Here is a 13,745-nt window from a genome sequence, read left to right on the forward strand (position 1 = left end):
CTTTGTTGTAGCAGAAGTCAGACGTGTACAGGGTGAACAGGACAGGAGAGAGCACAGTTCCCTGTGGTGCTCCGGTGTTGCATACCACAGTGTCCGAGAGGCAGTCCTTCAGTCTGACGAACTGTGGCCGCCCTGTCAGGTAGTCAGTGATCCAGGATACCAGGTGGGCGTCCGCACCCATCTGCAGGAGCTTGTCTCCCAATCTGAGGGGTTGGATGGTGTTGAAAGCACTGGAAAAATCAAAAGACATGATTCTCACAGCGCTTTTCCCTTTGTCCAGGTGAGAATGCGTCCTGTGCATTAGATATGTGATGGCATCGTCCACTCCAACCTTCTCCTGGTATGCAAACTGTAGTGGGTCCAGTGCATGGCTAACCTGGGGTCTGAGTGTATGTAGAAGCAGTCTCTCCATCGTTTTCATTATGTGTGAGGTGAGTGCGACAGGCCTGAAGTCATTGAGTTCTTTTGCGTGTGGCTTCTTTGGGACAGGGATAAGACATGATGTCTTCCACAGTGTTGGGGCCCTACCAAGACGTAGACTCAGGTCAATTAAGTACCTCAGTGGCTAACCCAGTTCGGCAGCGCAGGTCTTGAGCAGTCTGGGACACACTTTGTCTGGACCCGCTGCCTTCCTGGGTTTAAGTTGCTTTAGTCCCAATCTCACCTGGTCTGCCATGATTGTAGGGGGGAGTGGCTGGGAGGGAGGGGGGGGTGGGTGGTGGGGTGGCTCTTTGTCCCTGGGCGCTCCAGTAGACAGTGGCTGATGGCTGGTGATTGAGGTCGGTGACGCCTTTGATGATGGGGAGTGTTGGGAGATGGGGGGGTGTGTGAGACGGGGGAGAGGTGTAGAATGGCCCTGCACGCCGACAGAGACAGAGACAGCTCCTGGAGAGGGGGTGGGGTAGGCCACCGCAGCTGGGTGGTCGAACCTGTTGTAGAACTGGTTCAGTTCATTGGCCCGGTCTCGACCTCCCTCAACACAGCTACTGCTCTTCCTCATGCCCGTCATCATCTTCATCCCATCCCACACCTCTCGCACGTTGTTCTGCTGCAACTTCCTCTCTACCTTCCTTCTGTATAACTCCCTTGCCTCTTTCAGCTTGACTTTGAGTTCCCCTTGTGCGTGCTTCAGCTTTGAAAGGTCCCCCTCTTTGAACGCCCTCTTTTTCTTATTGAGGAGGGCCTTGACATCGCTGGTAATCCAAGGCTTGTTGTTTGGAAAGCAGAGCACAGTTTTTGTGGGAACAACAATGTCTTCACAGAAGTTCAGGTAGTCGGAGTAGCAGTGTGCGAGCCCATCAATATCATCACCATATGATTGTTGGAAAATATTCCAGTCTGTTATGTCCAAGCAGTCCCTGTACTAAGTAATGTTAGTACAGGGGGGGTCAGGGTAAGGGCAAGCTCTTCAGTTCTACAGTCGTTTGGTCTCATTCAGAAAATGTTGTTGTAGAAAATCTCAACCTCTGGATTGTTGGGTTAGGTTTATGCAGGTCAGAGGTCAAGTTACTGGACGACTGTTTCTACCAAAATGACGTCTTATTCATAACCTCCAATAACACCAACCTGTTCTAACTCTGATTCCTCCTCCACCTGCACCTCCAACTACATCTCCACCTCCACCTGCACCTCCACCTCGACCTCCACCTGCATCTCCACCTGCACCTCCACATGCATCTCCACCTCCACCTGCATCTCCACCTCACCCTCCACCTGCACCTCCACCTGTATCTCCACCTCCACCTGCACCTCTATCACTACCTCTACCTCCACCTCCACCTCTCACTACCTCTACCTCTACCTCCACCTCCACCTCCACCTCCACCTCACCCTCCAACTCCACCTCTACCTCCACCTCCACCTCCACTTCCACTTCCACTTCCACTTCCACCTCCACCTCCACCTGCAACTCCACCCCACCGTCACCTCACCCTCCACCTCCACCTGCAACTCCACCCCACCCTTCACCTCCACCTCGCTGCAGAAACGCTGCAGGGCTCCAATTAAGAACCCTCTGCCCTCTACACCTACAGCTAGCTGACCCTCCTAAACACTCCCCTGTCTACACTACACTACACTACAGCTAGCTGACCCTCCTAAACACTCCCCTGTCTACACTACACTACAGCTAGCTGACCCTCCTAAACACTCCCCTGTCTACACTACACTACAGCTAGCTGACCCTCCTAAACACTCCCCTGTCTACACTACACTACAGCTAGCTGACCCTTTTAAACACTCCCCTGTCTACACTACACTACAGCTAGCTGACCCTCCTAAACACTCCCCTGTCTACACTACACTACAGCTAACTGACCCTCCTAAACACTCCCCTGTCTACACTACCCTACAGCTAGCTGACCCTCCTAAACACTCCCCTGTCTACACTACACTACAGCTCGCTGACCCTCCTGAGGGTCATTGAACACTGCCCTCTGGTGTCAGAATGGGAACACTGCCCTCTGGTGTCAGAATGGGAACACTGCCCTCTGGTGTCAGAATGGGAACACTGCCCTCTGCTGTCAGAATGGGAACACTGCCCTCTGGTGTTAGAATGGGAACGTTGCCTCTGGTTGTGTGAATAGGACCAGAGATTGTATATACTAGAGATAGGCCTCTCGCCTAATTCATTGTTGGTTTTGACAGAGACGGGGAAGATGGCGCCTGTCCCATGTGGGGATACATTTCTGACCAATCACCACGCAGTTATAGATTAGCGTTACTGACAGCTGTCGTTGCTAGGTTCGTGTTGCTAGGATCACGTATATTATTTTATAGCCCGGTTCTAACTGGTAATTAGCCAGTATTTAGTAAGAAACTATGAGGTAACTATGTGGTAACAAGGGCTTCTGGTGCCTCAGTGAGTTCATCACCATGGTAACTACCTGGTCTTGAATGACACACAGAGAGGCTTGAGTCAGTCAATCGAAAAGAAACAGCGTTTAGATTAGATTAGATTAGATTCAACTTTATTGTCATTGTGCAGAGTACAAGTACAGAGACAACGAAATGCAGTTAGCGTCTAACCAGAAGTGCAAAATAGCAGAAAGTGCAATGAACAGTATTTACAGGTAGTGCAATATATGAGCAGTAAGTAGTGCAGTATAATATAAGTAGTGCAGTGTAAGCAGTATATGAGTAAGCAGTAGCATTATAGCAGAATAAATGAGTTACAGTATGAACAGTGTAGCAGCATATGAGCTGTAAAGGTAATGCAGTCTAGCAGTATATATGTATTTACAGTAACATAAGGTAGATAGCAGAATAAATATAAATATGGAATGCCGTATGAACAGTATAAACAGGTATGTACAGTATGTGCAGATATGTGCAGTGTATTAACAGTAGTATTAAAGAAAATATAGAGATATGTGCATATGTGCATTATGAACAGTATGAACAGTTTAATTGAATATGACATTTTATTTCATATCAATAATGATACAAAATCATGTTATTTTATTCCTGTGTTGAACAGCTCAGCCTGATGAAGAGAAGCCAAGCAATGATGTCATCATGTCAGATTTGGATCCTCAGGAGTAACTGAACGTCCAGCAACAAGACATGGAAGCTATTTTAGCTCAGCTTTGAAGGGGCAATCTGGGATTGGTGAATCCATGTTGGGACTCATAAATTAATGATATACAGGATAGCCATTGAGGACATCATTGGGGCTTTAAAAGCAATACAACAATAACAATTTTAATTCCATTAAAAACTCTTTAACATATATTGTCTATCTCAATTCCAAATAATATAGATAACATGTATGATTAATATTTGCAATTAATCTCTGCTAGATCATATTTCACAATGGAAGTGCAATTCGTTTTTTGTGATAAAGTTATAATTTATGTAAAAAATCTGCTATAATAAGGACTTGGGTGGAATAAATCATGCTTATCTCTGAAAAGTTGAAATGAAACAATGTTTTCATTGATGTTTATTACTTTTGAACAGATATTGAGATAGTCTTATTATAATCAAGATATTCTTATTACTATCAAAGCTGTGAAAAGCAAATACAGGTGATGAACGACAATAGAAACACGAGAACCAGACTTAGATCGATTTAGTCACTGGATATGAAATACATCTCTCAAAAATGTCTCAAAAATAATTTGAGATGATTTACAATAAATAGAAACACAAAACATGAACGAAATGTACACTGCTTTATTCACTGTCAATGAAATACAGTACACGTCTGAAAAATACATCTCTCAAACAATTCTGAAATACTATTGGATACATGTGAATTAGAAAAATGGTGTGTGTGTGCATGGGCATGCCTGTCTACACAACACATGATGCACAGAATTTGAGAGTATGTGTACTACAGATGTACTTTTAGCAGTTTCTTTAGCATGTGGTTTGTGTCTTTGAGTCCTTTGAGGGTTCACACACCTCGCTGCGCTTCCTCTTGTTGCCACCAGCTGCAATCTAAAATAATGAAAATACTTTATTAGTTCAGGATTTGTTTTCCACCACATCTCCTAATACTCAATTTCAATTTGACCTACACTGAAAAAAAATATTTTTAAGAAAGAAAAAATATCCTATTTTTAGTCTAATGAGAAGAAGAATCTTGCCAAGGATTTTTCACGTAAGAAAAATAGTCTTATTTTGAGAAAATATATCTAACTTTTTCTTAATAAGATTTACCAGCTAATATCAAGCCCAATTTAAGTAGGAACAAGGTATGGACATATTTTGCAAATTATCCCAGCAAAGGAACAAGATTATGTTCCTTATTTTAAGATTGAGACCACTTGCACAACTTCTCAATTTAAGAATCTTAAGAAATTACAGTTCATAAGTAAGTAACAATTCAATAACTTTTTGCAGAATTTCCATGACTGTATTTGAGCCACAGCTGTTTTAATAACAGAATAACAGTGTGCCTTTTACAATACATCAGATGACGCTTTGTGTAGCCCAATCACATCCCCGAGGTAATATTTCATTGGGACATAGACCATATCCTTGTGAGTAAAGCTGTAATTGGAGTGAAATCTACAAGGTTATCGACCGATATCAGTTCAGTTGCTTGTGCCAAGTTTGGGATCTCTATTTGATATGCCATATAATCTCTATTATAACAAATGGTGTTGTATTGCATGAACTCAAAACAAAACAATGATGAATTAATCACATAGATATTTTTTAAAAGTCCAAATTCTGGCAGATCAGTTTACCTCATCATTTCCAAGGAAGGCTCTCGTTTTTTCTTTTAAGTATGACATGTTGCTTATTTCTGATATCGGTCCCAATGTACAATCATTTGAAAAAATGGGGTGTTCAGAACTACTTACATTCTGACAACATTCATACATTTGATTATGCCTTATTAAGGACTTGCAGACATTTTTAAAGTTTAGTTTTGAAGCCCACTGTTTAAAAAAGCAATGCTTTGATTCAAATCTCATGCACATATGATGAACCATTGGTCCCAGTAGCTTAATCTGAGATGGAACATGAATCAAATAATGTTGCTTTGGAGTGATGTTGTTATCTGGGAAAAGGTTCTTCATATGTTTTAGGTGCTGTTCAATGAGTGTTTTCAATTTGTTGATAGTCTGTAGACCAATAACAGGAGCAAACAAAATTTGAACTATTTCTATCAGCTCAAGAATGACTGTGTGGTACTCATTACCTTTAACTGTATCAATCAGAAATGGAAGAATTTTAAGTAGAACAATCATTTGGCCTGAGGACTGCTTTAATTTATTGTCCCTGGATGCTAATGTTCTGTAGCTTATAGAGCTTGGTTTATCTCTGACATCAAGTGGAGAGTAGAGAAATGCAAGTAACGCACTATTGAGAACATCCAAGTCAAGTTGTCCTAAAAGTACTAAGTGTTTCATCACACACTTTATTTCTAATGGGGCAATCCCTTCCAGAATTACGTGCATGATGTCTTGGGGTGTTTGTTGGATCAAGTTAAAAGCCGGGAATTCTACCAGTTTACTCCTTCCGTTGATCCCAAATGTAGTTTTTAAACTGTTTCTGAGATACTCAGTATTGGCCTTCTCAATATCACTACACTGCCGCATATGTCTCTCTATGTTTCTTTCTTCAAAGTAATCCTCATCAAAATACAACTGCATGTCCTCAAATGTACATTCACACTGCCTACATTTCTTGAAAGCAAAACCAACACCCTCTTTAAAACCACAAAGCTCATGCTGAGCTAAAGTGTCCCCACATATAGAAACTAATGCTCCATATATTTCACGTTCACCATCCCCAATTTGAAATCTGACACCTTCATATACCCTTACTAGGCCCTCATGCAGCCTTCCCAAAATTCCATCAACTCCACATTCAGAGAGTTCGCTCTTCTTTGCGATGGCGAGTAGGCGAATTGAAGCCAGTTTTGATCTATATTTTGGATTAATGTTTCCAAGTGTATAATAAAACATTACCAACTTATTATTGGAAGCATGAGACCCAAGCGGGTTGCAAAGTTCAATGTCATCAGAGTAAAGGATTATCTGTAAGGCAGAGGGTCGGGCAGAAAATAAGGGGTGTGATTTTATGAATTCACCATCGGTAATGTCATACAAATACCCACTTCTGTATTTCTGTGGCTCATCTATCATTGCCAGGACTTTTGGATGGGACAATACCTGTTCCAGACTTTTGATCAGAGGAACATACTGAAAACATTTGGGTCTGGTAGAGAGGACTCTTTTTGCTCCTTTTTTTAGAAAGCAAGCAGTATACCCAACAGTAACTTCCTCTGACTCTACAAAATGGAAATAGTCCTTAATCATACAGTCCTGCCTGTACGTTGTTGAAACAGAGGCAAACGGATCCTCCAACCGGTCAAATACTGCCAGAGCCTCCTTTTCAAGTTCACTTCCCTGATGTTGTTGGAATACTCTTTGTAGCCGACTCCTCAGATTGGGTACCAGCAAAGCTTGGTACTGTTGCATTGCTGCCACAACATCATTCACACCAGTCTGAAAAACAGGCCCAAAAGGACAAATAAAAATAACATTACATCGGAATAGTCCAATATAAAAAATGTTCATTTTGTACTGCAGGTAGGTTCTATAGGGACAGAGATTACACCCCCCTTTCAATGAGGATTAATAAGAGAAACATAAACTAGAATAATTATAACAAACTGTGGAAACGAACTAATGAACTTATCAATTAAATGACAGGCCAATAAAGCATAATGCTAAATAAAACTGTGACAGTTTATAGACAAATGTAAATATTATCTAATGATCAGATTTGACATTGCAGATGATCAACAAAGCCAAAGAGTAAATTATGTTAATGTTGCATACGGACACACCTGCAAAAGATGGTGTCTTTCTCTTGCAGTCAACACAACAGCAGTAGCTTGTCTGGTCAGAATGTCCTGGCAGGAGTCATCCTTTAAAAAAGAAAACACTCAAATCAGATGTGTGTAATAGGTTCAAGTATTTTTTGGTCATTTTATTTTTCTTGAAGAAACACCATCCGCATACAATGAGTTACACTTTATGCTGCAGATAGATCTTGTAACTTTAATGATTGGCGTGACAAGTAGTATTTGCGTGGAAGACCAAGAGGATAAGACTCACTGCTCCTACTATTTTTATGAATTGTCAGTGTTTCTGCTTCATCTTCAGAGTGACCAAGCCACATACATAACAAAATATCTTACATACATGTTTCAAGTAACCTTGGAGTGCAGCAGGTAATGTGTTTGAAGAAATGAACCTGCTCTAATGGCAGTATTGGCTGATTGTGGGGGAGCAGGGGGCTGCTAGGGCCAACCACGGTAGATAGATCGATAAAACATCAACTACTGACCATGACCAACACTCATACCAGAACAATCTAATGACAAGAAGATGGAGCATTATAAAAGATTGTTATTGTGTGCTCAAGAAAACTATTCATATGCATACCTCAGATTGGTGTGATGCAGAGGGGCCATCTGCAGGCTCACTTGGAAAATCTGGTATATTCAAAGTTGTTTGTATGGTACAGTCACAAGTCTGGGACATAGAAGGGTGCCGTGGAGAGGTGGGGGTGCTGTTGTCAAAGCCAGAGTACAATGACACTGAATTGTCAAAAGCACCAAAATGCTCTGGGACGACAAAATCAGGACAGGGTTGCTCTACGTTCTCCACCGCATCCTCTGTTGGACTCTCTCTGTTCTCCACCATTGCATCCTCCGTTGGTCGCTCTACGTTCTCCACCGCATCCTCTGTTGGACTCTCTCTGTTCTCCACCGTTGCATTAGTTGGCCTGTATTCATGGACATGAACATATTAGAAGAGCAGGGGCCCAAACTCATCAAAGGCAGTCTTTGTGCATCAAAATATATGTTTGCTACACTGGAATAGTAAAAGGTATCTATTTAAAACAAACCCATAACTGGGGTTGGATCCAATGTTACAACAACTCACGTCATATTGGCCCAATAGCCTACTACGACTTTGTCATCATGCATTTAAGTCACAATTTCAAAAAGAAACACATTGGCAAAACATTAGTTCTGAAAATAACCTCTCTCTCTCTGTCTCTCTGGCGCACTTTCATGCACCAAAGTAAAGGCTACTTTAGGTGGATTAATAAATCAGCCTATGCTTTACAATCGGGTCTGTCAAATAGCGGGAATAATAAAGCCAAACTTCATAGATTTGTTGTGAGTTTGACCTTAGGCTAACCTAACAGTTTATTTTTGCACACATTGAAACGCACAATTGCAGTGAAGGCTCTGATGGCGAAGCTGGCATTTAATATTCAGTGAACATTCTACTCTGTCTCGTTCATTATGTGCCATACGCAGTACGCTGACAAATAACCACCACAAATAAAATAAAGCTATATTCTCAGAGACTGGCAGCCTTATTATTCATGCATTCCCCGTATACTTAGGCTATATTTCCCAGCCGCGCTGCGCTTCCCTTTGGAGACCTTGTGGCACTGCCAATGGATGCGCAATGCGCGCCGGCCCAATTGAAAACCGCTGACTTAAGAAACGCAGGTGCTTTACCGATATGCCCACACGTCGTTAGTGTTTCGATCCATCGCTGATGTGAGGTCCAGTCTTGAGGTTGCTGTCCTTCCTTCTCTCCTTAAGTTGCTGCTGCCACTGTCAAAGTGTTCAGAATGGGTTCTTCGAATATGATACCAAAGTGAGTTGTAGACGCGATATTCTTTGGTACAACCATCGATTCCACAAACAACACGGAAATCTGGACTACGACTATGAGCCGAATTTATATGACTCAATAAAGATTTGAGGGTTAGACCTACAAAAACAAAGCAGATAACACAGCGCCAAATCATGATTTTCTAGTCTAGCTAGCTAAGCTAGCTGGCTTGTTGACACGACACTTCACCTAGACCACCTGTGCTTGGGAATGAATGGGAACAAAAGTATTAATATCTTTATCCCCTTGGGGCGACACATTAGGTCATCAAGGGGAAGTGACCATAACTCTGGGTCTCATAAGAGCAGCAACCAGTCATTAATTAATTATCCCATACACGGGCTTAATATGTATTATATGTTAGTGAAATTATCGAAAGGAATTTCAATTTTATAAAGAAAATCGAGGCAAACCTAAGCTATTTCGGTCGGCCGGCCGCACCCTCGACCCTACCCTCAAAAGGTATATTCCAAATGTGTTCGCGCGATTTTCTGTAGAGAAGAGAGGCCGTTAACCGTTGGATTTCAAATGCAGGTACATATTTTTGCAGCCAGAGAGTTTTTGGAATCGCGGTAATGGATCAACTGGACGAAGTTGCAATTGCTACACTAAGAGGTACATTATATTGTTAAGTTATCTGTTTTATTAACATTAACTTTTTTCATTTTATGTGTCTAACCTGCCTTGCTAGGTTGGGTTGTGTGCTAAAACCCATTAAGTTAACTAGCATGGAAAAGCTCAAAATATCCTTATGTATGTATCTATAGTTAATATTGTGCATTTTATTATCAAACATTAAGTATTTTGATGCTATTGTTGCAAAAGTGCATGAAGTTTAACTAAGGAAATTATACAACTGTTAGCTAATTCTGGAACTTTAGTGCTAAGTTTTCAGGACAGTTAGACCTTAGAACTAGCAGGCTAGTACAACATGGTAGATGTTTTGTGTTTTTGCCAAAACGTTATTTAGCAGTAACTCTGTTATAGTGCAGCAGATAACTGAAACAATCTTTCAAATAGTGATACAAGCACTAAACTTGGTACAAATACTCCTTAGACATTATTCTTTCTACCATTTCTAGCAAAAGATGATAAAAACATAGATAGACCAGGAAATATGCAACAAAATATTACATATGATCCTTATTTGAATGTACAAATTTTTGGGACATTGATAGTTAAATTGCAGCATAGAATGCATCTCACAAAAAAGTTGCAAAAAACAGTCAAGTACATTTTTGTAACTGAAGAGTGCAAAGAGACAAACACATTTTTAACAATGCTGATAACTTGAATTTTATTGGTACTGCAAGCTGTGCTGACCATGACAAAAAATCCCATTCATAAAAAATCCCTCTGCCCATCCGGTGACGTCATCCGCCTTGGCAAGTTGAAACACGCAGATATACCGTACGTGTAAAAAAGAATTTTTTTTACAGTAATTTGTAACTGTAGCCTACTCTGATTTTTCCACCAGGGGTCCATGCCGGTTCTACTCACTTAAGATATATCATATATATATATAAGATTTATGTACACAAGGCTGAATTAAGTCAGTGCCAAGATTGGAGAAGACTTACTGCCTTCACTTACTCGAGATGAGATCAAGGATCTGTTTCCTGGTCCTGAAAACGTTCACAGGCGGCGGGCTATATGGCTTGTTGTGAATAAAGATAAAACGGTAAGTTCTATATTATGCACATTAAGTTAAGATATGATCAAATGTAGTAAAGTGCATCCACAGGCCTATGTGATAGCATCAATTTACAAATATTTTCATTTTAAAATTGTATTTATTTTAACCGAAGATCATTCTTTGGTTTAAAAAAAAGGTTTGACCAGTCAGTGTAACAATAGTGTAAGTCTATATTTAAACTAAATTCATCATGATCTATGTTCTTCCGGGGCAGTTATATAACAGTTTATTGTTATTGAACAGGGGTGTCGTCAGTTCTGTTGTATGGGCTTTACATTTTGGCTGGGCCATATTATTATTACAGAGCAAAAAACTCATTGTGTGGGAATACATTATGACGGAAAGTTATCCTATGAAATATGTAATTGTGAATGTATTTTAGGTGGAGACTGCTGCTGAACTACCACAGCCATCAGCAACTGGGGGCAGTGGTCTTTCACAAGAAGAGCCCAACACTTCCAAGTTTGTGGTTGTGTCCAGCCCAGAGTACATAGTTTACACAGACAGTGAACTTGAACAGGTGGGATGCTCCTACTTCGAGCAGAAACGGCTGGGGACTGAGAACATCGTGGATTTATCTAAGGAGCTCTTCTGCCGGCTCATTAGAAACACTATGTGTAATATGATCTCAATTGCAAGAGCCACAGAAGATGCCAGACACCCCACCAGACCAGAGGTCAATGCCATGGCAAAGCGATTGGTGGAGTATTATCCAATGCTAAAAGACTGGATAAGTATTTTTATCTCCCTTTTGCTTGTGTTTTTATTTTTATTGTGAAAACATTGTCATGTGTCATCTTTTAATCTTTACTGTTTTTATGGCAGGAGCATGTTGCCAAGAAGCTCATGAAGAGGCTATCGAATGTAAGAAGCCCCAAGAAGGGCGCTCCTCCTGCAAAGAAACAACGGCGTGAAGTCGGAGAAAGAACAACGAGTGACTACGACGGGGATTCGAGTGCTTCTACGGTCATTTTTGGGTGCTGGCTCCCCAGTCGGAGCCAGCACCCCAGTGCAACACCTGGAAAGCAGTGATGAATGTATGTATCAAACTTAATACACTTTGTTTACATGAGTTTTTGTGGGAAGTAACAGCTAGTCTCAAGTTGTCGTGATGCATTTTTGATGACTGAGATGTGTGGGAGAGATTGCTATGCTCAATGTACAAACAAAAGAAAACAGGCCATGGGTAAGTGGCCTTGCAAAAGTTTTAGTCCAGGGATGTTAGTATTCTAACAATGCAATACTGTAAAAAAGAATGACTGAGTCCCGTTACCTCCTAAGTTCCTCCTACTTCATTTGGAAACCTAATGTTTCTTTACACCTCTAACCCCACCCCTTTTTTAAATTATTATTCCTTTAGGTGGTTTGGGTGACGTCGTGGACAGCCAGAAAAGCCAGGCAAGGCACTACAAGACACTGCAAGAGATGTGCCGGTCCAAGAAGCCAAACAAAGCTTCAGTAACACATTTGCTGAACTTGGAGTTTGAGTCGAGAAGACGCTTTATAACCTCTGACACTATAAAGGAGCAAGACCGACCCAGCAAGATTCCGGAGGCATGTTCTTGTTTCAAAGACTCGGATCATGTAAGTTAATCCCCTCGTAACCAGTTTGAGAAAGACCCGTGTAAATGACATGTTTGTTTCTGTCATTTCAAATATCCAAACCAGCAGCTGGAATGGAAGTGTTTTTTTTTGGTTGTTGTTGAATTATTTTAACTGTTCTGCTGCTTGAATAGCTGCATATTTTCAAATTATTTGGTCTGTTTGAAGTCTTGGTCTTGTACTCAGTGGCTCAGTGAGTGGATTGATGGAGGCAGTGTTGTTAAAAAAGAAAAACCTTGTTAGAGGAATTGCTTTGAATGAAGCTTGTTGAAAATCTCTTAATAAAGAAAGAAATGCTAAAAACAAGATGCTTCTGGTGCCTTGATTTGAGACAAATTAACTTATTTTTATCGTGCTGTTTTAAGATATTGTGTCTTGTTTTAAACCTTTTTGGCTAGTTATTAATATAACTTCAAGGTATTGATTCTTAAAGTCAGCTCAATTAAGAGAATAAAATGCTTATTTTAAGATATAAATTCTAATAATGAGCTCATTTAGAGACTAAATTTCTCATTTTAAGTTACTCTGTCTTAAATAAATATGATTGCATTGCTTGTAGTAAGCTCAGTTTGCTCAAATTCTAGCCTTTTTGTCTAGTTTTAAGGCGCATTATGATTCTCCAGTGGCTAGAGTTTTAAGAATTCTAATCTAGTATATTTTGCTTTCCCCATTGGCATTTTTGCTCAATACAAGATAATTTGGCTGGATTTAGGAATATTAGGCTTATTTCTAGTAGGGCCTTTTTTGCAGTGTGTACAGCAGTGGTTATGGATAAGATCACTAAATAATTTAATAGGATTTAGATGTTTTTGCAAAGAATTACCTATCTCACTTCAAAACTATACTGCATATCCCATTCAACTTCCTGGATCCCCTATGTTCAATCATTGTCATTTCTCTCACTGTGCAGACACATTTGGAAAGCACAACAAGATTTGAAGCAGCTACCTTCTGCTCATGGGGTATGTCTCCTACCATTACACCAGCAAGCTACTCACAACCAACACACATTTCTTCAGCAGAGAAAAAACAAACCCAAACAACTTGTTTTCTTCTTTTTATCACACTGAGCTCAAATGCACAAATGTTGTCAACAAGTCACTCAACAAGTTGAATTGAGTCCATCTTAAATCAAGGATAATAGTTACAACTATCCTTGTACTCAGACTCAATTCAACTTGTTGAGTGACTTGTTTAAAACATTTTTGCTTTTTAGCAAATTTTAAGAGTGTCATAGCAAAGGGTCTGAATACTTCTGTACATGAGATATTTCTGTATTT

The 13,745-nt window shown here is 40.5% G+C and overlaps 2 protein-coding genes across 2 annotated transcripts in view; one reads left to right on the top strand and one right to left on the bottom strand.

Moving 5' to 3' along the window:
* LOC310823630 (Fc receptor-like protein 5) overlaps positions 1 to 3,883 on the top strand; it is a gene marked incomplete at its 5' end in the record, with an annotated part of 9,039 nt that extends 5,156 nt beyond the window's left edge. The window contains one exon of the mRNA XM_083696513.1: positions 3,479 to 3,883. Within this exon, the coding sequence (XP_083552639.1) occupies positions 3,479 to 3,543 (65 nt within the window). The 3' untranslated portion in view covers positions 3,544 to 3,883. The remainder of the gene's footprint in view (positions 1 to 3,478) is intronic.
* LOC310823746 (neoverrucotoxin subunit alpha-like) overlaps positions 1 to 13,745 on the bottom strand; it is a gene marked incomplete at its 5' end in the record, with an annotated part of 82,258 nt that overhangs the window by 50,465 nt on the left and 18,048 nt on the right. The gene's annotated exons all lie outside the window — the stretch shown is intronic.

This window comes from Argentina silus (assembly GCF_951799395.1).
Source record: "Argentina silus genome assembly, chromosome: Y".
NCBI classification, from domain to species: domain Eukaryota; kingdom Metazoa; phylum Chordata; class Actinopteri; order Argentiniformes; family Argentinidae; genus Argentina; species Argentina silus.